Source organism: Podarcis muralis, chromosome 9 (genome assembly GCF_964188315.1).
Source record: "Podarcis muralis chromosome 9, rPodMur119.hap1.1, whole genome shotgun sequence".
NCBI lineage: Eukaryota > Metazoa > Chordata > Lepidosauria > Squamata > Lacertidae > Podarcis > Podarcis muralis.
Window position 1 is genome coordinate 62,456,560 of NC_135663.1, and position 27,443 is coordinate 62,484,002.

Genomic DNA, 27,443 nt, shown 5'->3' on the forward strand with positions numbered 1-27,443 from the left:
CATGTGCTCTGCTCAGCAGTCTGGCTGAATGTGTGAAAATTGTGGTTTGATTCTGGAGTCTTCATTATGCATGTTTAGGCACCAGGCAAACAAGTACCTTTGGCTGATTGACATCTAATGCCCTTTTAAATTACGTTGGGGAGTGGGTGGTTTATTGGATGGTTCTTGTTTCCATTTTTATTACACATTTTGTGGTTTTATATTGTGATGTTATGTTGTGAACCGCCCTGAGACCTGCGGGTATGGGGCAGTATAAAAATATTATTATTATTATTATTATTATTATTATTATTATTATTATTATTATTATTTAGGTTTGTACATGTACATATGCATTCAGTATAATGGATGTGGTTTAAACCACTGAACCTCTTGGGTTTGCTGATCAGAAGGTCGGCGGTTTGAATCCCCGCAATGGGTTGAGCTCCCGTTGCTCTGTCCCAGCTCCTGCCAACCTAGCAGTTCGAAAGCACGTCAAAGTGCAAGTAGATAAATAGGTACCACTGCGGCGGGAAGGTAAATGGCGTCTCTCTGCACTGTGGTTCCGTCACGGTGTTCCACTGTGCAAGAAGTGGTTTAGTCATGCTGGCCACATGACCCGGAAAGCTGTCTGTGGACAAATGCCAGCTCCCTTGGCCTGAAAGCGAGATGAGCGCTGCAACCCCATAGTCGGCTTTGACTGGACTTAACCATCCAGGGGTCCTTTACCTTTACCTTTTATAACCCATTCTCCTACTGAACAGGGCTAGTAATAGTTCCTGTACAAGGTAAGCTGTCTTAAATAATGGATGTTGGTCCAGACCTACGAATCCCCCAATAATTGTAGCACATTGTGATTTAATAGCCTTATGATAGTTGCCTGTGAAATGTGGCGAGCTTTGACCTTGCTGCGTGAATTTCAGCTGAATGCATCGGCTACAGTGTGACGAGACCGCTGAGATTGCCCATTGCATTAAAGGTAAAGGTAAAGGTACCCCTGCCCGTACGGGCCAGTCTTGCCAGACTCTGGGGTTGTGCGCCCATCTCACTCAAGAGGCCGGGGGCCAGCGCTGTCCGGAGACACTTCCGGGTCACGTGGCCAGCGTGACAAAGCTGCATCTGGCGAGCCAGCGCAGCACACGGAGACGCCGTTTACCTTCCCGCTGGTAAGCGGTCCCTATTTATCTACTTGCACCCGGGGGTGCTTTCGAACTGCTAGGTTGGCAGGCGCTGGGACTGAGCAGCGGGAGTGCACCCCGCCGCGGGGATTCGAACCGCCGACCTTTCGATCGGCAAGCCCTAGGCGCTGAGGCTTTTACCCACAGCGCCACCCGCGTCCCTACCATTAATGCCCATTGCATTAAGAGTCATTAATTCCTTCCTGTTTGGTGTTCTACTTGTAGCTCATGCTTTTTATCTTTATGATCAGGCCCTGTGTGCTGCGGTAGTTAAGCAGGACGTATTGGAAACAATGATGTTGTTGTTTAGCGGAGCAGATGTGATGTGCGCTACCGGAGATCCTGTCTACAGTACCCCATACTTGTTAGCCAAGAAATCCGGACAAAGGCTGCAGATGGAATTCCTCCACCACAATAAGTTTTCAGGTACAGACTTGAAGTGTGTGTGTGTAACTGCGTGGTGCAATGTATTTTAAGTTAATATGGATTTAAAAAGATCAAATAAAGACAAAACGGAGAGAATGTGGCAGCACTAAGTCCAAAGTCCCACTTGCAAAACTCTTTGATGTATATTGGATGCTGCGACTGGATTTTTGTAAGCTAGATAAAAATCATGAATCCTGTATGCTTGCAGGTAAATTCCCTTTTACAGTCGTACCTTGGTTTTCGAACAGTTTAGTTCCTGAACATTTTGGCTCCTGAACGCCGCAAACCCGGAAGTGACTGTTCCAGTTTGCGAACTATTTTTGGAAGCCGAACGTCCGATGGGGCTTCTGTTGCTTCCAATTGGCTGCAGGAGCTTCCTGCAGCCAATCAGAAGCCCTGCTTTGTATATGATAACAACACTGGCGTAGCGTGGATTGTCAGCACCCGGGGCAAGGCAAGTAATTTGTGCCCCCTAACCCATGGATTTGCGCCCCCTAACCTGTGGATTTGCCCTAACCCCAGATGTTGCGCCCGGTGCGGCCGGGCCCCCCCCTGCACCCCCCACGCTACGCCACTGGATAACAACAAGAAGATGAGGAAAATAACAAAGAGAAAATTGAACAGAACTGTGAATATTATTTGGACAGAACTGTGTACATTAAAGCAGCAGCAGCAAGAGAGATGTTTGGATCCCTTTCTGAGCTCGAAGCATGGGTACCCCCAACAAAAATTTAAAAATTTGGCTGTGTAATTTGGAATCAATGTGATTCGGAATTAATGTGATTTGATTGGCCTGTTAATAAAAATTATTTGGAAAAACAAAGCAAAAACAGAAGCCCTGCTTTGGTTTTCAAACATTTTGGAAGTCGATAGGACTTCCAGAACAGATTCCATTCAACTTCCAAGTATGACTGTACTTTCCTGGTTTTGGCACCTTGCTGCCTTGGGACATTGTGTGTGTGTGTGTGTGTGTGTGTTTGTGTGTGTGAGAGAGAGAGGAGGGGAGGGAGAGAGGAAGAAAGAGAGAAAAGGAAGGGGCAGAGGGCCTGGATGTAGAAATAAATTGAGGTATACACCTTTTAAAATATTTTATTAATATTTTATTAAAATTCCCACAAATTTCACATAAAATTCCAATAGCTAATAAATTTTCTATTGTTTTATCGTTACGTGTTTCATAGCCACTGAAACAGGCTCTTTTCATTATACTTTTTTGTGACTTTTACAGATTTCCCTAACTATGAAGTTCATTCAGACAATGTTTCCTGTCGAGATTCTTCTTCCTTCCTTTGCGACTATTTATACAAGGTTTCCTTCAATGCTACAAAGCCGTTTACAGAGAAGAAACTAAAAGAAGGTATTACAGTCTCTTTCCCATCCTGCTCACCCCAATGCTTGACTTGCTTTTTAGAACGTTGGTCAGATTGCAGCTCTTTCCCGTTTTATTTTAGAACGTTAAAAGTAATACAAGGGGGGGATGTTTTTCTGAAATGATGTGTATGCAAAGAGACAGAAATGTTCCCTTAAATGAAATAAGATTCTCTGATCACAAGTTCATAACGAAGAATAGAAGGAGAGGGAATGATTCGGTAATATGTATAGCAGGTATTATGGTTCCTACACACTTGATTTCTTTTAAAATATTGCTTGCCCTAATGAATTCCGTGTGTGCATTATAAGAGATCCATTAGGTTTTAGTTGTCCAATAGTTCCAAAGGAGAATAAATAAATAAAAAGATTCCCCACCCCATTTTAAAAAAATGCCTAAATTATGACAAATTAGTTTGATAGTTAATAGGGATCATATTCAAGCTTGCTTTCTGGGAATAAAAAAAAAGTTCCTTAGGATTAAAGATGCAGTTCAGTTAAGTCAAAACAAAGTATACCCCTCTTGAAATTACTTAATTCCAAACATTTGTACAGTGGTACCTCGGGTTAAGTACTTAATTCGTTCCGGGGGTCCGTACTTAACCTGAAACTGTTCTTAACCTGAAGCACCACTTTAGCTAATGGGGCCTCCTGCTGCTGCCGCACCGCCGGAGCACGATTTCTGTTCTCATCCTGAAGCAAAGTTCTTAACCTGAAGCACTATTTCTGGGTTAGCGGAGTCTGTAACCTGAAGCGTATGTAACCTGAAGCGTATGTAACCCGAGGTACCACTGTATTTATAATTCAGTCGTACTTATTCACTTCTTTGTGGTTCTTAGAGAAGGAAAATTGGGTTGTAAAGATATGTTTTTCTGAAAGCCTTTTATGGGAACCTCTATTGCAAGGGCACCAAATAGTGTAACAAAAAGTGGTAGCGTTTGGAGTTGGGTCCTATGACTTTTATTAGAGCCTGAGTTTAAATATATTGTGGGATTAATTTCATATGCCCACAGGAGATTTGTAGTTCTTGAACAGCAGATTACCACATGGCAAAATGGAGAGGAGTTTCATTGCTTTTACACAACATAGAGGCTTGCAGTTTTCAGGGGTAGAATGAAATGTGTTGCCCTGCTGCAAGGATTACTTCTCTCTGCCCCATAGAGTGGAGATAGCTCACACCCTTTCGAAACACTGCCTAGGATGTGTGCCGCTAACATGAAAGCTTGATTCAGGAATGATGAGTAATTCACCACTACAGTCATACCTCGAGTTGCGTTTGCTTCACGTTGCATTTTTTCAGGTTACAAACGTGGCAAACCCAAAAGTGTTTACTTCTGGGTTTGCTTCTTTGCGCATGCACAGGAGTGCTCTATCGCATCACATGCATGCACAGAAGCGGTGCTCTACTTACGGACTTTTTGGGGTGCGAACCGCACCCTGGAACAGATCGCATCCATAAGTAGATGTACCACTGTACAGTGGTGCCTCGCAAGATGAAATTAATTCGTTCCGCGAGTTTTTTCGTCTAGCGAATTTTTCGTCTTGCGAAGCACGGTTTCCCATAGGAATGCATTGAAAATCAATTAATGCGTTCCTATGGTCAAACAAAGTCCAAACAAAGCCAAATTTGGTACAACAAGAGTTTATTAAGTGCTCTTTAAAGTCACACATACTGTAAAGAGCATTTCAAAATTCAAACCCAGATTTTTTTTTAAAAAAACAGCAGAGCGGCCCAATGGTCACAGAAAATCATAAAAATGCAGGAAAAAACCACACAAGCTTCCAGATTCTTGCAAACCCCTTCCCAACTGTTCCCCCAGCCACCCACCACACAGAAATTCAAACCCAGATTTTTTTTCATCTTGCGAAGCAAGCCCATAGGGAAATTCGTCTTGCGAAGCAGCTTGAAAAACGGAAAACCCTTTCGTCTAGCGAGTTTTTCGTCTTGCGAGGCATTCGTCTTGCGGGGCACCACTGTATATGAAACCATTGTCCTATTTAATCATCCCACAGGACAACAGTTACCACAGAATTGCTTCTTGATGTTGCAAGGTCATAACACATTGCTTTAAGGAGGTGCTTGGTCACTAAAATGCCAAACCAAAACAGTTCTGTGTACCTTCTATTAATACAGATGATGTCTTGGTCACATTCCCTTGTAACAAAGAGACAAGGAGAGTTACGCAAATGACCCTCTCAGTCATTTTGTAGTGTTGATGACTGAGGCTTGGACAAAGGATTTCACAGTGGGGAAAGGGAAGAGTTGGTTGGAAGGCCAAGGGAAAAGAGGTGAAGGACCTGTGGTGTTGTGGGGTGAAGGAAGAAAGAATCAAGAGCCCTCTGTTTTCCTCCACTGCTCATCTTAATATAAAACGGGCACCATAATAGTTGTACATGACAATGCTAGGTATATATTTTCATAGGATGGGCTCTCAAATCTTGACATGTAGTGGTTTCTTGGAAGAATAGCATTGGTAAGCTTTAAAATATTATAGTGTTCCTTGGCTTTTTCTCCTATTTGTTACAAATCTTTTACGCATATATCTTCAGGTAAAGCCTGATATTTTGTGTGTGTGTTTGTGTTTTTGTGAAAGCTATAGCCCCACAATACTGAGTCGGCTTTCTACCATCACCTCTGCCAGCGTAAAATAGATTGACTCTGTCTTGGCCTCTATTTCCAATGTTCATGGAAAACAAGAGCACCACCTTTTAGCTACTGCATGCTATGATTCAACTGTTCATTTTGCAATCAGCTCCTGTCAGGCTACATGTTTTTCCTGCAGCTTTCAATTCTTCTAAGTTCAGAGGTGTTTTTTTGCTTTGCCACTTAGGTTTTTCTTTCTTCTATCTGTGTCTGTATAGTTTTGGTAAACCTGAAATTGTCAAAATATGATATTCTGCTTTAAAAAGATCTTCTTATTTGGAAACCCAGCGAGGTTGTGGCAAGTGTTAAAAGGGGGCTGTTTCAGAAAACATTCCTCTGTCTGCTTTTGATCTATAAACAAGCTGTGTAAACCCATCGATTTATCGGAAGCCTTGGTCAAAATAGACACCGATTGGACTTGAATATCCAGATGATCCGGGAGATGAGAGCAAGGCAATTTGTTGCAAATCTGTAGATCCCTGATGGGAGTGGAGGCTTGCATCTGTCTGTATTTGAAGACAAGGCACATATTTCTACATATTTCCACAGCCCTAGATGGGAACAAAAGCATTGCGGGAGCCTATGCCATTTTCACAAGATGCAACTTTGAATTTCCCATAAGGCATCTCCCTGCTTTGGAATGCCAGTGCACCTGGGAATACCTGTGTTTCCTTAGTGCCTGCCTTCCTGCAGCCACTATTTATAGAAGCGTATGGAGGCTGATGTCAGGCTGGTTCCACTTAGACGAACTTCAGAGCCGTCTGTCCTTTCTATGATGGACTACTGCAATGCGCTCTACATGGGGATACCTTTGAAGGTGACCCGGAAACTACAATTGATCTAGACTGATGACTGGGAGTGGCTGCTGAGACCATATAACACCAGTCCTGAAAGACCTACATTGGCTCCCAGTACGTTTCCGAGCACAATTCAAAGTGTTGGTGCTGACCTTTCAAGCCCTAAACAGCCTCGGCCCAGTATACCTGAAGGAGTGTCTCCACCCCCATTGTTCAGCCCAGATACTGAGGTCCAGCGCTGAGAGCCTTCTGGTGGTTCCCTCCCTGTGGGAAGTGAGGTTACAGGGAACCAGGCAGAGGGCCTTCTTGGTAGTGGTGCCCGCCCTGTGGAATACTCTCCCATCAGATGTCAAACCGATAAGTAACTAAACAACCTTTAGAAGACATCTGAAGGAACTTTTGAATGGTTGATGTTTTGTTGTGTTTTTTAATATTCTGTTGGGAGCCGCCCAGATTGTCTGGGGAAACCCAGGCAGATGGGCAGGAATGAATGAATGAATGAATGAATGAATGAATGAATAATAAAGACATCTGAAGGCAGCCATGTTTGTTGTTGTTGTTTAGTCGTTTAGTCGTGTCCGACTCTTCGTGACTCCATGGACCAGAGCACGCCAGGCACTCCTGTCTTCCACTGCCTCCCGCAGTTTGGTCAAACTCATGCTGGTAGCTTTGAGAACACTGTCCAATCATCTCGTCCTCTGTCGTCCCCTTCTCCTTGTGCCCTCAATCTTTCCCAACATCAGGGTCTTTTCCATGGAGTCTTCTCTTCTCATGAGGTGGCCAAAGTATTGGAGCCTCAGCTTCACCATCTGTCCTTCCAGTGAGCACTCAGGGCTGATTTCCATCGGAATGGATAGGTTTGATCTTCTTGCAGTCCATGGGACTCTCAAGAGTCTCCTCCAGACCATAATTCAAAAGCATCAATTCTTCGGCGATCAGCCTTCTTTATGGCCCAGCTCTCACTTCCATACATCACTACACTTTGCTCTTAGCTTTCCCCCAATCCTGTTTCATAACTCTGACCTTTCCCAACACTGTGCATTTGTTGCCTACACTTTTGTTCTATCATGGGAGAAGCCGCAGAACCAGGAGGACAGCCTGTGTACTTAAATTCCTCAATTGGAAAAGGGTTAGCTCATGATTACTTGAATTCATCTTTTTGAATCCGCCACTGTTTTTATTGGAAAACAGCAAGGTGTGGCCACAAGATCATCTGAACATCAGCTTGCCTTTCCCCCTCCTGTGGCCACAAAAGTTTAAGCTGCCTCCCTTCTTCACTTGACATTCAGTTCCATAAAGTAGATTGGGGAATTGCATGGACATTGGGGGTGGAGTCAGCAGGGATGGTTGGATGTCAATCATAATATCAGCTTACTTACTGGGTGGATGTCTCACATGGTGGGACTTCCTGTTCCTATTTTCCTCTGTGCAGCCTCCCATGCACCCACAATACCAGGGGTCCAGGGGTGCCATTTTGGGGGGGGGGTGCAGAGAGGACTGGGGGGGAAATGGAATTTCCATTTCTTATACATGTGTCGGGGGCTTATCCAAATCGCACTCCTATAAAGACCATTAGCTTTTCAGCAAGCGAACCAGCACCTATTGGAAATTATTCATGGCTATTTGAGAAGCTACACACTTTTTAAATACGAGGTGCAGTTCAAATGAGTCCTTAAAAACCATAATGTTTTGTTACCTGGGTGATGGTTAAAGCAAGAAATGGTGTACTACATGCGGCACAAACATAAATGAATGTTACTTTTATGTTCTCTTGAAGAATTGCGAGGGCATTTTACTACTGTGTGCAGCTACTTTGTCCTTTAAAGCTGTAATATTTATTTGCTAAAGGCCTAAATGTAACAAGCAGTCTACATAAGTCTGTTTGCCGAGACATCCTTATTTAGTTCTAATGTGCAACGAGATTGTGGCAAGACCAGACTTTGAAGCGGTTTACTAAAAAAAAAGGATGCATGTCTAGGAAGCTCAGTTGCATTTTGTTGACTTCTCTCTGTGTGTGCTTGTGCAAATGGGAACCACATTAGTGTTTTATTTAATGCATTTTGTGGATTTTTGCTTTTGTTTCAAGCTTTTGGTACTATTGAAGCCCTCACAATTCCCAGTAATTTTTTAAATCCCAAGTCTGAATCATACCCTTCTCAAAGGCTGCAGAGTGCAGAAAATACAACTTATTTTCCAAAGATTTCCACCTGTATTTTGCATATTTATTTATTATTTTATTTATTAAATTTCTATACCGTCTTGCATCTGAGGAGCACAGGGCGGTTTACAATATAAAAACACAAAAATACCTAACATAGTAAGAAACCAAAACAATGAACCCCTTCACTAGCAAACACAACAAGCAATAAAACAAAGAGCTAGTTAAAAACATAAAGCTTAAAGAACAGCACAGTTCTGGCTAAAACCATATATAAAATGCTTGGGACTATACGTAGGGTTGCCATATTTTGAAGAGCCAAAAAGAGGACACATTTGCCTACTGCTACTTTTAGCTATGGATCACTATGATGAAAAAGAGGGCGTGTCCTGGAAAAAAAGAGGACACACGACAACCCTCCTGTATTAAATATAGGAAAGTCTTAATTGTAATGCTAGCACCAGGCATGTCTCCTTGGGAGGGCAAGCCAAATGGGTGCCACAATAGAAAAGACCCCCTCTTTTGTAGCAGCATAATGTCATTTTGTAGCAGCATAATGTCATTTTGTAGCAGCATAATGTCATTTTGTAGCAGCATAATGTCATTTTGTAGCAGCATAATGTCACGCGGGTGGCGCTGTGGGTTAAACCACAGAGCCTAGGACTTGCCGATTAAAAGTTCGGTGGCTCGAATCCCCACGACGGGGTGAGCTCCCATTGCTCGATCCCTGCTCCTGCCAACCTAGTAGTTCAAAAGCATGTCAAAGTGCAAGTAGATAAATAGGTACCACTCCAGCGGGAAGGTAAACGGCGTTTCTGTGCGCTTCTCTGGTTCACCAGAAGCGGCTTAGTCATGCTGGCCACATGACCCGGAAGCTGTACGCCGGGTTCCTCGGCCAATAAAGCGAGATGAGCGCCACATCCCCAGAGTCGGCCACGACTGGACCTAATGGACAGGGGTCCCTTTACATTTTACTGTCATTTTGGTAAGAGGAAAACAATTTAAGCCCTTTATAGTATATTGAAAGTTGACATGGACAGAATTTATCTGAGAGCTGATATGAATTATATCGGAGTGGAACTGAATACACACCACGTCAGATGCGTTTTTCCTCTCCCTTTTGTGATGTGCAGGAGTGACGATGGGAGCTGGTTGAAACTCCTCATAAAAATAAACTACTTTTCAAGTAATAACTACAAATACAGTAGAAATGCTCCAGCCTAGCCAGCCCTGTCTTGTACTAGTTTGTATTTGCAGACATCCTCTTATGACACAGAGCATTAAAAAATGTAGTCCTCTTCTGGTGTCTGAATTGGCCTGGTCAAATCTACCAGCTCTTCCACAGACTTCTTCAACCTGGGGCCTTCCAGAAGTCATTGGACTCCAATTCCCAGCATCCCTGACCATTAGCCATGTTGGCTGGGGCTGATGGGAGTTGTAGTCTGAAAAAATCTGAAGGATACTGTCAGGGGTTCAGGGACAGAGGCACAGGTGAGGGAGGAGGTGGAGAGCGAGGGGGAAGAATCCCAGGGCAGCGAGGAAGAGGATGACAATGACTTGAGGGATTCCATGAGTCTTTCGAGTGAGTCGGAGGATTCCCAGAAGGGGGCGCCTGTGGTCAGGCCAAGGGGAGTCACAGGGGGGACTCGTCAGGAGCAGGGGACCAGCGGGGGAACCCAGAGTGGGAGCTGGGAGTCGGGACCGGCTTCTCCGCCAGAGCGCAGTGAAGGGGGTGGAGATTCCAGAGTGACAGGGGAAGCAAGTCCGAAAGCAGAGAGGGAGGGGAGATCGGAGCAAGACATCCTCCCGGAAGGGGAGGAGAGTAGTGCAGGGAGTAGTATAACTGTCAAGAGGAAGGTTAGAGGTTGCGAACGTGCGCCAAGTTCAAATGTGGAGGCGCGCGGAAGTACAGGGAGCCCGGAGGAGGAGCCAGGTCCCAAAGCACGCAGGAGGGGGGAAGAGCTGTCTGGGGATTCCGCGTCAGGGGAATCCAGGAGAGGCGAAATCCCAGGGGGCAGGAAGACCCTGCGGAAAAGGAAAGAAAGGAAGAGGTGGAGCAGCACAAGCCTCTTAAAGTGGTGCAGAGGCGGGACTGACTCAGAGGGGACTTCAGCGGTCTAAGCGTAACAGACGTGGGGCTGCGCGCCTCGGCTGTGGAGCGTACAATACACTGCAATAAACATCTTTGTATATAAACTGGACTTGGCGTTGGTCTCTTGTGAGCTGGGACCTGAGGCAGCCCTGACAGATACTAATTAGGGGAGGTTGTTCTTCCACCTCATTCTCACATCATTCTGCTGCATATGTGGACTAGACCTGTGTGTACATTGAACTATCTGCATGTATACCAGAGTGGAGATACGTTGAATAACATTTGAGTATCTCTACATGGTACTTTTACCTGTTATTAAGAAGATAAAACTCTGCCAGCACATTTGCTGTTGCTTTATTTAATTCTACTTTGAGAGATACTCTCTGCAAAGAAAACCAAATTATGTTTCCCAAATTGTGTTTCTTAAAGTGTGTCTCCTCCTCCTTTGAAAACTACCTTTTATTGAACTAATATCACAGATATTAGTTGGCAAAAGAAAATGAAAGCCTTAAGTTTTGCAAGAGTCTTTTTTCAGTATTACCGTACTTTTCCGTCTATAAGACACCCCCATGTATAAGATGCCCCTCCTTTTTGGGACTCAAAATTGAGAAAATGGGGGGAGATTGCCAAGAGTTTTGAGCTTTCTGGGGGGAAGATTGCCCACACTTGTGGAGCTTTATTTGGAGGAAGGTGCCGAAAATCGCTCACCTGCAGAACCACAGACGCCGATCACACGGACAGCAAACAAACCGCCAATCATCTGCACGATCACAGAAAGCAAACACAAATCACCCACCCAATTGCCACAGCAGCCAATAGCTGGCGGACCTTGACGCATCCACCATTCACCCACAAAAACTCTGCTGATAAACAATCACAATTCCCACCTCTCCCATGTATAAGACGAGCCCCAGTTTTTGGAATAATTTTTTCATGACGATAACCTAGTGTTATAAACGGAAAAATATGGAACCTTTGCTATGCACTATTTCCTTGATCTGTAGACTCATGCATCTCCCCCTTTTCCTTTTTAACATAAATGCAGAATGCAATAAGAGATGGTGTGCTTTGGAAAGTCGCTATTTGAGCTACTATGAAAATGAGAAGACCGCCTCCCCCAATGGGATGATTGACCTTAATGAAGTCATCTGCCTGGTCATTCACAAAGCAAACTCCTTTTCACACATGGGGTAAGTTCTGGATCATCCCCAAAAACCCTCTTAAATAATCTTATTTGAAATATATTCTCCCCAAAGCACGGTCGGTTTGGGGACTTGGAAAACAAATATTTATCCCTTGCTCTTGTTGCATGTGCTGCTCCTCTCCCATCTATAGCTGCTGGCTTCAAGAGCTGCTGTGACTACATTCTCCTTTGCTTTTCCCGAGATCCCTCCAGGCCTTTTAAAACCAGAACTGGCAGCTGAGATAGCCTAACGCTGCTCTCTCCAGATGGGGAAGCAGAATGCAGAGCTATGATGCAGACACCTATTCCAAAACATAGAAGATAATGTGTTTGTTGGGGCGGCATGGAGGGACAGTTACAGAGAAGAATTGGCAAGGGTTATTTAACTCTTCCTGCACTGACTGATTTGCCACCTGCAAAATCCCTCCACCCTTTCTCGCTTAATTCAGCTTTCGGAACTTAGCTGGAGAAATAAAGCGGTCTGGGGAATGTTTACGGAAGAGAAGGGGCAAGCAGAATAATACTCAGAATAATGCTGCAGGAGAAGAGGAATGCAGATTTGATTTATAGCAGGGGTTTAAAGAGCCTGAGGGAAGTCCCAGCTCAGAGATAGGCGAACAAAGGAGTTGGGCAGTGTTAGAAGAAGGGGGGAGGGAGCTGTGGTAGGGCAGCCAGCTGGCACGTTGTCACTGGAAAGTATTTCTGATCCCCCTTCTCCCAGAAGGCGGCGTTTGTTTAAGAGTACAGAAACAAAGGGCTCAAAGGCATTTGACCACGAGGAGCCACCGTCAGGGAAGGTGCTGTTGCTAGGAAAGAGGGAGGAGGAGCCCAGTTTGGGCAGGTGGCGCTGTGGGTTAAACCACAGAGCCTAGGACTTGCCGATCAGAAGGTCGGCGGTTCGAATCCCCTTGGCGGGGTGAGCTCCCGTTGCTCGGTCCCTGCTCCTGCCAACCTAGCAGTTTGAAAGCACATCAAAGTAGATAAATAGGTACCGCTCCGGCGGGAGGGCAAACAGCGTTTCTGTGGGCTGCTCTGGTTCGCCAGAAGCGGTTTAGTCATGCTGGCCACATGACCCGGAAGCTGTACGCTGGCTCCCTCGGCCAATAAAGTGAGATGAGCACCGCAACCCCAGAGTCGGTCACGACTGGACCCAATGGTCAGGGGTCCCTTTACCTTTACCTTATTAGGACTGAATAAAACTCATTAAAAAAAGGCCTCTCCTTGTTTTCTCTGCTCTTGCTGCAACTGGGGGAGGAATAGCTTCCCAAAGCCTTGGCAGTGCCTTGACATGCCCCTTTACGATTCAGAATCAGAAATGTAGAGTTGGAAGGGTCACCTAGTCCAATATTCCAAATGCAGGAATATTTTTGCCCAACATGGGGCTTCATCCTGCAACCCTGAGAGCCTCATGCTCTACCCATGCTCTATCAACTGAGCTACCCCAGGGGATTCAATCACTTTTGATCTACCTTCAACTTGAAATAACCTGAGTGGCAGTAAAATTAGCGAATATACTGAATACTCAACTTCACCCACCCACAACCCATTAGTCCCATCTTCTTCTCTTTTAAACTTGCATATCCTCCTACCACTTACCTGTCATCCATTCCCTCTTCGTTAAACAGTCAGATGAGCGATTAATTTTATATTGTTTGAAAACACATAAACCATAAATAAAACCTTTTCGTTGGTGTCACTTTTACAACCTCCTTCCCCCTTTTTCAATTATGAGAACAACGCAGGGAAATCTGGGGGAATAATTGAAACGTTTGTTACTTCGCTTTTATGAGGATTATACTAAATAGCATTGACTCTCCTTGTCCTTGGTGGTTTTAGAGCTATATTTGCCTTTGAAATCTACTTACTGTCAGAACGTGTGTTTCTCTTCTGTGCTGAAGCTGCGCATACTCAAAGAAAATGGACTCGGGCAATTGCTAAGGTAATTATCCATTCCAGATAAGTCAAGAGCGTTTGCACCGCGTGTGAAGTTGGCGCTATTAGCTTAGAAACTTGGGAGAAACCAGGTTTCAATACAAGTGAATTTAGATTTTGAGAATGTGGAAATGTGTTTCCGCCCACAACTTCTTAATGGAAAATATCTGTTGTTACAATTGCTTCTGAAGCAGGCGTAAAACATAGATCAGAATTCAAGCTTTTTTTAAAAAAAACCCAAACCAATCTTGAATTTTAAGGTAATAACTGTATTCAATAGCACTGGTTGAACACATTAAGGGGAATCAGGTGGAGGAGGCACTGATTTCTGATATCTCAAAATATTGATTTCCTCCAAGCCTCATTGCTTGAAAACAAACAAACCCTGCTGTTTAACAAATGCCCAAGTCCTCTGGTCGAGGTCATCTAAAGACTGAGTTGCAGTATCATCACTATAGTTCTGCTAATTGTTTTTCTATGCTGGTTTTTACTGTGCGTTAAAAAATTCTGTTGTGTGTCATTTTTATTTTTAAGCGACCTTGAGCCTCTGATATATGTGATGTAAAGTCAAGCTATAATTATTTTAAAGTTAAGAAACAGGCCATGGACCATTTCAATATTTGGGAAGTAAAGTCAATCTGAATTTTACTTAAAACTCAACAGGTCATGCGGCATTTAGTGCAGGGCCGGATTTAGGTTTGATGAGGCCCTAAGCTACTGAAGGTAATGGCACCCTTTATACGTCCAGCTGTCCTTTGTCAACAACAAATTGCCGCTGTTTTTTGTGTTGAATATATGCTATATGGTAATTTATGGACCTAATAGGTATCTGAAGCCATTTGCACATAACAAAATACAGTATTTTTTGCCCTATAGGACACACTTTTTCCCCTCCAAAAATGAAGGGGAAATGTGTGTGCGTCCTATGGGGCGAATGCAGGCTTTCACTGAAGCCTGGAGAGCGAGAGGGGTCGGTGCGCACCGACCCCTCTCGCTCTCCAGGCTTCAGGAAGCTCTGCGCAACCCTCGGGAGACCGGCTCCGAGGGTTGCGCAGAGCTGCCTGCAGTCTCGGGCTCAGCGCAGCTCTGCGCGGCCACCGGGAGCCGGGCGCGAAGTCCTGCCCCGCTCCCAATGGCTGCGCAGACCTGCCTGCTGTCCCGGGCTCAGCGCAGCTCTGCGCGGCCACTGGGAGCCGGGCGTGAAGTCCCGCCCCGCTCCGGATGGCCGCGCAGAGCTGCCTGCAGTCCCAGGCTCAGCGCAGCTCTGCGCGGCCACTGGGAGCCGGGCGTGAAGTCCCGCCCCGCTCCGGATGGCCGCGCAGAGCTGCCTGCAGTCCCGGGCTCAGCGCAGCTCTGCGCGGCCACCGGGAGCCGGGCGCGAAGTCCCGCCCCGCTCCCGATGGCCGCGCAGAGCTGCCTGCAGTCCCGGGATCAGCGCACCTCTCCCCATCGCCAGCCCCACAAGCTCGGGGGACAGTGGGGAGGCAGAGCGCGCCTTCCCGCTGTTCCCCAACCTGGTTCTTCCAGCCCCGCACCTGGGGGGGAAAGAATTTTTCCCCCTTTATTTCCCCCCCCCCCAAAAAAACTAGGTGCGTCCTATGGGCCAGAGCGTCCTATGGGGCGCAAAATACGGTATGTATTTTATCAAAGTAATTGTTGAACTGAAATACAATTAAGAAGTATATTTTTGGTGGGTGCGGCAAGAGAGTGGGGCCCTAAGCTATAGCTTGTTTAGCTTATACATAAATCCGGCACTGATTTAGTTTCTAGTATTGATTTTTATGTTCACTTATTTTCTTTATTTTCATTTGGAATAGCACTTTGTACCCATCGTTGGCAAATGTCTTTTGGAAAGGGACTACGATCTGATTGGCCAGCTGTACTACAAAGACTGCCAGAACCTTGATAACTGGAAGAAAGGCTGGTTTGCCGTAGAGAAGTCAAGCCTGTATTTTTGCCTGGAACCGGAAAACTCTCAGGAGGATTCCATGTATCTACGGAGGCTCCAGGAGTTAAGTAAGACTTTGGAAACATCATGGGTTAAGAGCTAGTTCATAGAACTTTGCTTGCTTGAAGGGCAAGGCACACAGAGATGCTGTGTATGTCTCTGTGTGTGTTGGCGTAATAAACTTCCATAACTGTGTATCCAGTGGTATGGGAGTCACTTCTCTTGAGCAATGCATGGATAAAGGAAATGTGGGCAAGGCCAATGACATAGCTTCTTCCTGCATGATGTCATTCTCATTCACATGAGAAGGAACTGATTACAATAATACCCAAATTTCCAAACTATGACAAAGTGACTCCCACACTGATATGGTAATGGGTGAACTGTGTGAGTTAATTAGATAGATGATGATAGATAGATAGATAGATAGATAGATAGATAGATAGATAGATAGATAGATAAATAGATAGATGATAGATAGATGATGATGATAGATAGATAGGTGATAGATAGATAGATAGATAGATAGATATAGTAGATACCGTATTTTTTGCACCATAACACTCACTTTTTTCCTCCTAAAAAGTAAGGGGAAATGTCTGTGCGTGTTATGGAGGGAATGCATACGGGTGGCATGCCTACGGATTTTCCTCCTCTAAAAACTACGTGCGTGTTATGGTCGGGTGCGTGTTATAGAGCGAAAAATACGGTATATGAATAGATAGATAAACACACACACACAGAGAGATTTTGGTATCATGAATGAAGAGGCATTATTTCATCTAGTCCAACTCCCTGCACTGCACAAATCTCAACTAAAGCATCCGTGACAGATAACCCACAAACCTCTGCTTAAAAACCTCCAACGAAGGAGAGTTCACCAAATTCCAAGGGTCTTAACGGTTTCTTGTCCCACTATAGAAATGTTAATTTATTCAGCTGGTCTAAATGATTGCATTATCACCAATTGTTCCTGCTAGGAAAAGGAAGTTTCCATACATTTGGGATCCAACTGAATTGCCGCAGTGTGTACCATATTTTTCGCTCTATAAGACGCACCAGACCACCAGACGCACCTAGTTTTTGGAGGAGGAAAACAAGAAAAAAAATATTTTGAATCTCAGAAGTCAGAACAGCAAGAGGGATCACTGCGCAGTGAAAGCAGCAATCCCTCTTGCTGTTCTGGCTTCTGGGATAGCCGCGTAGCCTGCATTCACTCCATAAGACATACACACATTTCCCCTTACTTTTTAGGAGGGAAAAAGTGAGTCTTATAGAGCAAAAAATACGGTACTTTTTGAATTCCACTGCCATAGAACCCCAACCTTTATGTACCCCTCTCCCCTTTGTATATAGTTCCCAACCTAAGAGCTGAAATATTTCTGTTGACTTCACTTGACTGTCCTTAATAGGAAACATATTCATTGCTTTACTTGTCTTCATTATTACTCACAGAGAGGGCTGCCTGTTTCACCTTTACTAGATGCCAGCTTCCATTTAATGCTTACCCAGAGACTAATGATTATTAAAGTAGATTTCCAGGCTCAGCTGCAGTTGCTGTTTTGCAGTATAACTTCCAAAAGATTGATTCTGCTTTTTTAAATGCTATGTGTCTGTTTTAAACTTCCATTAGGCAATTGTAAATGGTTTGGTTTCTTTGTCCATTTTTCAGCAATCAGCAGCATAATCCAAAACGGAGAAAAAATAGATGTCCTGCTTTTGGTTGAGAAAGGAAGGTAAGGGATGGTTAGGCAAAAATGCGTATCTCCTATATCCAAAATCTTATTGCAGATTCAGAATTGCTTTTCTATCATCTCTGTCTGTCTGTCTGTCTGTCTGTCTATCTATCTATCATCTATATGTCTATCTATCTATCACCATCTATCATCTATTTATCCATCTATATCTATCGATATCTATCTATCTATCTATCATCTATCTATCTATCTATCATCTATCTATCATCTATCTATCTATCTATCTATCTATCTATCTATATCTATCTATCTATCTATCTATCATCATCTATCATCTATCATCTATCATCTATCTATCTATCATCTATCTATATCATCTATTATCTATCATCTGTCTGTCTGTCTATCATCTATATCTATAACTATCTATCATCTATCTATCTATCTATCTATCTATCTATCTATCTATCTATCTATCATCTATCTATCTATCTATCTATCTATCATCTATCATCTATCTCTATCTATCTATCTATCTATCTATCTATCTATCTATCATCTATCTATCTATCTATCTATCATCTATCTATCTATCTATCTATCTATCATCTATCATCTATCATCTATCATCTATCATCTATCTATCTATCTATCATCTATCTATCATCTATCTATCTATATCTATCTATCTATCTATCTATCTATCTATCTATCTATCTATCATCTATCTATCATCTATCTATCTATATCTATCATCTATCTATATCTATCTATCTATCTATCTATCTATCTATCTATATCTATCATCTATCTATCATCTATCTATCATCTATCTATCTATCTATTATCTATCTATCTATCTATCTATCTATCTATCTATCTATCTATCATCTATCCTTCCTCTCTCTTTCTCATACCAATGTCTGTCTGTCATCTACCTATGTATGTATCATCTATCATCTATCATCTATCTATCTATCTATATCTATCTATCTATCTATCTATCTATCTATCTATCTATCTATCTATCATCTATCATCTATCCTCCCTCTTTCTTTCTGATACCAATGTCTGTCATCTATCTATCTATGTATCATCTATGTACCATCTATCTATCATCTATCTATCTATCATCTATCATCTATCATCTATCTATCTATCTATCTATCTATCTATCTATCTATCTATCTATCATCTATCTATATCTATCTATCTAATCTTCTATCATCTATCTATCACCTCTCTCTCTCTCTCTCTCTCTCTCTCTCACACACACACACACACACACACACACACAGAGAGAGAGAGAGAGAGAGAGAGAGAGAGCCCTGCAACTCACAATAATACTTCCTTCTTCTGATGAAGTGCACAAAATTGTAGAGATAGTCTACAAAAGCTTATCTCATTATAATTTTGTTAGTCTTTGAGGTGCAGCTAGTTTCTTAGATTTGCCTTGCTTGTTGGCCAGGCAGTTCTGAAGTAATCAACTATGTAAATGTGTTGGGAATACAAAGAAAGATACCGTAATGCTTATCCACACTATGTAAATACTGCATTAAAATACAGCTTAACAAAATAAACATTCTGGATTTCAAGTTTCTAGAGTCTTTTTTTTTTAAGAAAGAAATAATCAAGCGCAGTCAGGCCCTTGATCTAGCCAGCATGGTCTGCTCCAACTGTGTGATAGCAACTCTCCAAGGTCTCAGCCTTGCTCCTCGAGCTCCATTGAACCGGAAATGGCAGAGATTGAAGTCTGGACCTTTTGCATGCCAACTTAGGTGCTCTCCTTCTGGGTTTTCGGCCTCTAAGGTAGGAATGGGAACCTGAGACCATCCAGAAATGGTTGGACTTCAACTCCCACCAGGCCTACCCAGCCTCACCAATTGTGGGAGATGATGAGAGCTGGAGTCCAACAATGTTGAAGGAGGCAGGGCTAGAGGTTCTCCATCCCTCTTTTGAAGATATCCCGTGCAGCCCTTTCATGTGAACATATGTAGCTACTTTACAGGTGTCCTGGTATTTTCTGCTCAAGGACAGAGCATGGTAAACCTAGAGCAGGAGCATGCCTGATGTTAATGAGTCCCATTGGGGCAGGCAACAGAGAAGTTCTAAAATGCTGCCCTGAGGTAGACATTGCTGAGATTTGCCTTGTGTTCAGCTGCACTTTTTTGCTATGCAAATTGCAATGTCTGTTTTTGTGAGCCTAGCAAAATGAAAACCACCTTCTCACTGCTGCAGCCAGTCTAATTATTAGGAGGGGTGTGTGTATCTATCTATATATGGAGGCTTTATAGCTTCTTGTTTTGGAACTAGGAAGGTGTTGCTGGAATGGGTATTAAACTCAGTGGGTATAATGCATTGAACGTGTATTGGCTGAGGTATATATTTTGGGTGTTGTTGTTGTTTAGTCGTTTAGTTGTGTCTGACTCTTCGTGACCCCATGGACCAGAGCACGCCAGTCACACCTGTCTTCCACTGCCTCCTGCAGTTTGGTCAAACTCATGCTGGTAGCTTCGAGAACACTATCCAACAATCTCGTCCTCTGTCGTCCCCTTCTCCTTGTGCCCTCAATCCTTCCCAACATCAGGGTCTTTTCCAGGGAGTCTTCTCTTCTCATGAGGTGGCCAAAGTATTAGAGCCTCAGCTTCAGGATCTGTCCTTCCAGTGAGCACTCAGGGCTGATTTCCTTCAGAATGGATAGGTTTGATCTTCTTACAGTCCATGGGACTCTCAAGAGTCTCCTCCAGCACCATAAGTCAAAAGCTTTTGCTTTTGAATTATATTTTGGATAACTTTGAATAAAAGGCGGACCAGATTGCTTTATTGCTACGAAATGGCTTCTTGAGAGCCGTTGTTGATGTGTAGCTAATATGTCTGGTAGAGAAACTGGTTCAAATCCCCAAGTATCCATGAAGTTCACTAGCTGACATCTCTCAATCTAACACAAGGTTGCTGTGAGAATATCTGTCGTGTGTGTGTGTGTGGCACGGAGAGAAATATATGCTATATTGAGTTCCTTGAAGGAAAGGTGGAATATAAACATTAGATTAATATAATCCTTTCTTCAGCACTTTAAATCCTTCCCACACCTAAAAGGTTGAATGCACATCCTACATTTAAAGCACATCTTCCTGTCCTGGGAACTGAAGCATATCCCTGACAGAGCTACAATTCCCAGTAACCTAGCAAAGCTCATCTCCTAGGATTTGTTGGGTGCATATGTGATAGAAGTCTACATTATGTATGCAGCCTAAATCTCTTACTGCAAAAAGTGAACTTCCATTGTTCTCTTCATATACGTAGCAGTTTTCTGGTCAGAAAATGAAATTCTTCTGACCTTCCATTTCCTGTGAATGTTGGACATCTGAAAAGTGTAATCTGAGGTTTCTGTTCAGTTCTTTCTTAGCCCATAAGATAAATCCTCCTGTTTTTCTGCATTTTTTTCTTTTCACACTGCATATGCTTGACTTTGAAAGAGAGGAACAGCGCATTATGTCGGAAAATCAGAGAGAAGCTCCTCTATCACTTCAGTAACCTTCTGAAACCCTTTGCAAGGAAAGCCTTGCAAAGAAATCAGTGCTATCTGACTTCAGCGGCTGCCTTGGGAGTCTAACTGTATTCCCCCCCCCCACTGAAAAGCTTTCCCTTTCCCTACGTCCACTGTGTGACTAGCCAGCCTAACAGTTTCTCATAAAGTTCAAGAGTGCTATTCACTGAGCTAGTGTGGTGTAGTGTGGTATAGTGGTTAAGAGCGATAGACTTGTAATCTGGGGAACCGGGTTCGCGTCTCCACTCCTCCACATGCAGCTGCTGGGTGACCTTGGGCTACTCACACTTCTCTGAAGTCTCTCAGCCCCACTCACCTCACAGAGTGTTTGTTGTGGGGGAGGAAGGGAAAGGAGAATGTTAGCCGCTTTGAGACTCCTTCGGGTAGTGATAAAGCGGGATATCAAATCCAAACTCCTCTTCTTCTTCTATATAGTCAAACCTCAGTTGTCGAACATAATGCGTTCCGGAAAACCGTTCGACTTCTGAAACGTTCAGCAACCGAGGCGCGGCTTCCGATTGGTTGCAAGAGCTTATTGCACTCAAGTGGAAGCCTCATTGGACATTCGAGTTCTGAGGAACGTTCGAAAACCGGAGCATTTTGCTTCCGGGTTTTCGGCATTCAGGAACCGAAAAGTTCAAAAACGGAGCCGTTCGAGAACTGAGGTTTGACTGTAGAAGCTGTTTGACTACAACACATGAGTGCTTTGGAAAGAGTCCCATTGGGGTTCATGTGGTAGCTTGGACAGGTTTTCTGTACCCTTTCCAGATTGATGTGCATGTAGAGAAAAGGACTCACATATCTAGAACTGAGCACATCTCTTGGCTGGTTGTACTGAGAAATACTTTTTCAATGAACCAGTTTGACTGGGGTAGAGAATCTGAGGGGAGACTTCACAGAGGGGATTGGAGTTACAGCAGATAGAGGCTCTCCAGAGGTTATACTGTTTCTGACACCTGACACTTCTTGTCAGAATTCAAAGCAGCTTGAGGCATTGTTCAGTTGAAGAGAGTTATACCGGTTGCTGGAATCACATTGTAAGTTGGATACAAGAGCTTTATAAATAACCACATACATCTTGAATAACCCCCTCTCTCTTACACACCCACCCACCCTCTCACAGGACTAAATCCATTGTTGATTCCATTTCCTGACCCTAAGTGGTGAATTTCCTCAGAAAACACATTGGCAGAGTAAAAAGAAAAAGAAAAGAAAATTTCATGTGTTCACTTCCTCAGTTGTTTGATGGATATTTATTATACTTTACTTTTGCTCATGATCTCACTTAGTTATTCCTGAGTGTATCTATTCTGCACAATGTCATACTATCTTATGGGATGTAGCATCTTAAATCTTCTCAACCGTTGATTCATTTTTGTGCCTCTGTAGATATTGTGAAATTCAGCAAGATTACAAGGGGTACTATGATTCAAAAGGCTTAAAATAGCCCCCAAATGCAGATGATGTGGAAATAATACATTTTAAAAGCTTATATATCCAAGAGGAGTATTGAGTAAATTTATCAAAAGCATGGATTTTTAGAGCTTTTGTTGTCCAAACTGCATTTTGTCATTCATGCAAAATTCCGTGTCAAGTAGGGTTGGAGGGAAAAATCAAAATTATTTTGTCTTTTCATGGGAGACTACCTTTTTCTTTTCTTTTCTTTTCTTTTCTTTTCTTTTCTTTTCTTTTCTTTTCTTTTCTTGATACTCAAGAAAGGAAAATCAAGACAAGAATACAAACAAAACAGTGATAACGACAATATTAATTACAAATCAATAAAGTAAAAAGCAGTCCTTGGACTATAGGCCCAACCTTCCGCCCATTCTTTGTTTCAATTATCTATTATTTGTTGCCAAAACACATTTTTGTCTTAAATTAACTCATCATTGATTTATCTTAAATTTCACATCTTTCTTAAATCTACTACTAAAGTTATTCAAATGCTGCGACCGAGTTTAAACTACTGTAGTTGTTTTTCAAATAAACTTTGAAGACTTAGCATTTTGAAATAAATTCCTGTTTTGGTTTGTTCTTTATTTTTTCTGATAAACTATCTAGCTCCGCATAATCTGTTAACTTTTGGATCCATTCATGGGTAGAGGGGATTTCATCACTCTTCCACTTTGTAGCGATAAGAACTCTTGCTGCCACTGTGGCGTATAAAAATATACTCTTCATTTTTTGCGGGATATCCGAATCTGTGATCCCCCGAAGATAAGCTTCTGGTTTTCTCTTAAAGGAAGTCTTTATTATTTTTTGTATTTCTAAGTGGATACGCTCCCAAAATGCCTGGATTTTTTTTACATAGCCACATGTGCCTGATTTATCTCCACACCTCCAGCACTTTGGAGACTACCTTTTTCACAATCCTCAAACCGATACGTGAACCAAACTGTTAACCTTTAAAATCCAAACAGTATGTACACAATGCATATATTAGAGGAAAATCTCCATAAAAATGCATACGTTTGTGAAAACAACCTTCCAAAATGCATTACAATAGGGGGAACTGCTTACAGCAATATGCCTATTAATCAACACTGCTTATGTGTTTATTGGGAGAAGTTTGCACAAAGAAGCTGACAAATTTTGAAGAGGATCAAACTATATGTGGTTTCACTCCACCCTCCCCATGATCTGAGTTCAACCCTGAGGAGAAATATTCATGTTCTCTTTGAATATTCTCTCAAAAGTGAGAGTGTTTCAAGAGAAGCAGCATTGTGGCTGTTTTCAGCCTTAGGTTATTGCCAGCTGCTCAGTTGGTCTGTGTTCACCTATCCATACGATATCCATCTTGCTCTTTTTCACTAAAATAAGAATTGCTTTCTCCACTCACCCTCTTATTGCTCCTTTCAAAATATTTTCCCAAAACTTTTTTTTTTTGCAGAACATTATACATCCACGGCCACACAAAGTTGGATTTCACAGTCTGGCACAGCGCAATTGAAAAAGCAGCAGGTACAGATGGCAACGTGTTAGAAGATCAGCAGCTCAGCAGAAATGACGTCCCGATTATAGTGAACAGCTGTATTGCATTTGTTACGCAGTATGGTAAGTGGAGCAGAGCATTTGTTCAAGTTCCTGAAAATTGGAGATGCATCCGGATAGAGTACTTAAGAAGCATCTATATCAGATTACATTAGCTGGGCTTGAACTGCTATTTGCAAAGACCACACTTTGTCACAGGTTCACACTGTTGCACCGTGTTATTTGCATGGCTGTGTGTGGCTGTGTGTGTCTAAAATGTACAAGTGAAGGCAGAGAGCATCTCCTTACAAGAAGCTTCTTGAGGTCCTGTGTGTGTGTGTGTAAAGTTTTACATAACAAATTTGAATTCAAACATTCAACATCGTCATTTAGGATTCTCTAAATCCTTTGACACCGCTCCACCTTTCCATGGTTGCCATTATCAATCTTTTTCCCAGCTGCTTCTCTTATTTTCTCTATTTTTAAAAATAATCACCATCCATTTTTACCATATTTTTTGTACATTACAAGCATTAATCAAATCCTGCCAAAGTTTCCAGTTGTTTACAGTGTTCTCTTAAATACATTGAAAATTTTTCCCATTCTGTCTTAAAGTTCTTCTCTTCCTGGTTTCTGATTTTCCTGGTCAATTTCGCCATTTCGGCATAGTCCATCATCTTCATCAGTCATTCGTCTCTGGTCGGAACTCTGTCTTCTTTCCATCTCTGGGCCAGTAGTATTCGAGGTCCATTTATTTTTGTTGGGTGCAGGATCTTATTCACTGAAAGATGAAGATCTATGTGGCCAAAAAGTAGCGTATGTTGTTTTGGTACCTAGTTTAAGAACTGCTGCCATGCTGTGAAGCCAACAGCTTATCAGGCCGTGGCTTTCAAAAGGTGTTTGAAAGCCAGAAGGCTAAGACTGCTAGAACCTGCCATGTTGAGGAAGGTTGCTCTGCTGATCTCCCACTGCACTGTTCAGCCACAAAATAACATTGGATGTGTTGTAATATACAATCTCTGATCTTATGGACAACAGGGAGACCTAAGAAGCTCTGCCAGTGCTCTACAAGGTTTGAAGGTGTGCTCCAGGCTATCACCCAGAACCCTTTGCGCCATGCATGTCTCCGAGCCGCTAGTCTGTGATCAGCTCCAGCAAGAACATTTGAATGATCCAAACGCATGAGTGGTGGTGGAGTTCCAGTTGTGTGGGACACGCCCACTTGAATGGCTCTCATTCAAGTTGGATCATTTAAACGGTCTCCTAGCTGTGTAAGAGTTGCTTCCATGGAAATTATTTATTTTATTTTTATTTATTAAATTTGAATACTGCCCTTCACCACAAGATCTCGGGGTGGGTCACAGAACAAAAGACAAGATAAAAACACAAGTAAATAATTAAAGCAAGAACAGCAAAACAGCCCCCGCCCTTCCCACAGGGGAAGGCTGTAGACTATTAATCAGCCAAAGGCCTGGCTGAAGAGGAATGATTTCACCTGGCACCTAAAGGTGTATAACGATGACACCAGACGAGCCTTTCTGGGGAGATCATTCCACAAACAGAGAGCTACTACAGAGAAGGCCCATTCTTGTGTAGCCACCCTCTGCACCTCACATGGCGGAGGCACACAAAGAAGGCCTTCAGATGCTGAACGCAGTGTCTGGGACAGTTTATGTGGGGAGAAGTGGTCCTTGAAATATCGATTACCATATTTTTTGCTCTATAAGACTCAGTTTTTCCCTCCTAAAAAGTAAGGGGAAATGTGTGTGCGTCTTATGGAGCAAATGCAGGCAGCGCAGCTATCCCAGAAGCCAGCATAGCAAGAGGGGCTGCTGCTTTTACTGTGCAGCGATCCCTCTTGTTCTGGCTTCTGAGATTCAGAATATTTTTTTTCTTGTTTTCCTCCTCCAAAAACTAGGTGCGTCTTGTGGTCTGGTGCGTCTTATAGAGCAAAAAATATGGTACTTAAATTTCTATACCAGGTTTCATCCAAGAATCACAGGGCAGTTTACCATATAAAAACACAAAAACTACATACCATAGAAGCAAAGAAAAAACAATACAATTCAAAAGATCATAGATTGTTTAATTAGCCCAAACCCTGGCAATGTTTTTGCATAAAAGATATGTAAGAAACAAATAAATGTCTGTACCATTAGGGTACTGTGGCATACAAGCAGATGTACAGAGAGTAATCTGAAACTTTAAAGGATTGCAAGCAGTGCTGGATGGAGCTGGAATGGCAAAACATCTGAGAAAAGTTGAGATACCATGTACAGTCGTACCTTGGTTCTTGAACAGAATGCATTCCAGCAGTCCATTTGACTTCTGGAACTGTTCAAAAACCAAGGCACAGCTTCTGATTGGCTGCAGGAGCGTCCTGAAAAATCCAGAACGCTCACTTGCGGGTTTTGATTATTTGGGAGCCGATTTGTTTGGGAGCCAAGGCGTTCGGGATCCAAGGTGGTGGGAAAATGAGAGACAGAAAGTGACAGACTCCCCCCCCCCCACTAGTGCAAGGAGAATCTCTCAGTTAGCCTAGGATTCCTGCTTCCCCCCTTTCTTACCACTGGTTATACATGCAGCCAAAGCTGGTTCTTCTGTGTTGCTGCCTCTTAACTGAATCTGTGATACAGTGTTAAAATCATGATTATACACAGCAACCTGAAGTATTGCCATTTGTTCAAATTGTGTTTCCCCCCTCTAACTGTACAATATTTTTATATTGAAGTATTGGTCTATTTAAGACAGGGGTAGTCAACCTTTTTATACCTACCGCCCACTAATGCATCTTTCTTGATGGTGAAATTTCCATACCGCCCACCAGTTCTCGATGGAAGAAGGATTCAGCTTGTGCTGTAGAACCTCCTACCGCCCACCTAGAATCCTGAAACGCCCACTAGTGGGCAGTAGGGACCAGGTGGACAACCCCTGATTTAAGGCATAATTATTATTTTTTTGGAAAGTGATTTTGTGTTCCTTTCTCTAAGGTCTGGGTAGCAAACACATCTACCTGAAAGGAGGGGATCCTTCTCGTGTGAATGAACTTCTGGAGTGCTTCAAAAAAGATGCGAGAAGTGTTAAGCTGAGGGCTGGGACAAATCAGCTGGAAGATGTCACTGATGCGCTGAAATGCTTTCTGTCCGAAATAGATGATGCACTGCTTACCAAAGAACTCTATCCATTTTGGATTTCTGCATTAGGTAATGTGCTGCATGTTTTCGATGAAGCTGTAGAGACATTGCATCTGTTTTCTGAGCCTCCCTGCCCTCCTTCCAAGCCTGAATTTTTTTTTATTTTTTTTATTTTGGAGCTCTCTCTGATGTTGTGCTGAGCCTCAGCAAGACTCAAAAAGCAATGAGATGTCTCATTCATTTCCAAGTCATCACAGGGTTTATAAGTGCCTTTGCCCCTCTCTAAGCTCTGGAGAAGGATGGGTTCTAATTAAATATGGTTATCAGGAAACAGAATATGGGGACGAGTGGGTATAACACATTTTAGAACAACAGGTTGTTGAAAGAAGC

The 27,443-nt window shown here is 42.9% G+C and overlaps 1 protein-coding gene across 3 annotated transcripts in view; it reads left to right on the forward strand.

Annotated features, from left to right (window-relative positions):
- Positions 1 to 27,443, forward strand: part of ARAP2 (ArfGAP with RhoGAP domain, ankyrin repeat and PH domain 2) — a 133,271-nt gene that overhangs the window by 66,875 nt on the left and 38,953 nt on the right. For all 3 annotated transcript variants that reach the window (XM_077934400.1, XM_077934397.1, XM_028743802.2), the window contains 8 exons: positions 1,409 to 1,583; positions 2,812 to 2,940; positions 11,688 to 11,832; positions 13,662 to 13,764; positions 15,575 to 15,773; positions 17,378 to 17,441; positions 23,840 to 24,003; positions 26,910 to 27,122. In XM_077934400.1, the coding sequence (XP_077790526.1) occupies positions 1,409 to 1,583; positions 2,812 to 2,940; positions 11,688 to 11,832; positions 13,662 to 13,764; positions 15,575 to 15,773; positions 17,378 to 17,441; positions 23,840 to 24,003; positions 26,910 to 27,122 (1,192 nt within the window). The remainder of the gene's footprint in view (positions 1 to 1,408; positions 1,584 to 2,811; positions 2,941 to 11,687; positions 11,833 to 13,661; positions 13,765 to 15,574; positions 15,774 to 17,377; positions 17,442 to 23,839; positions 24,004 to 26,909; positions 27,123 to 27,443) is intronic.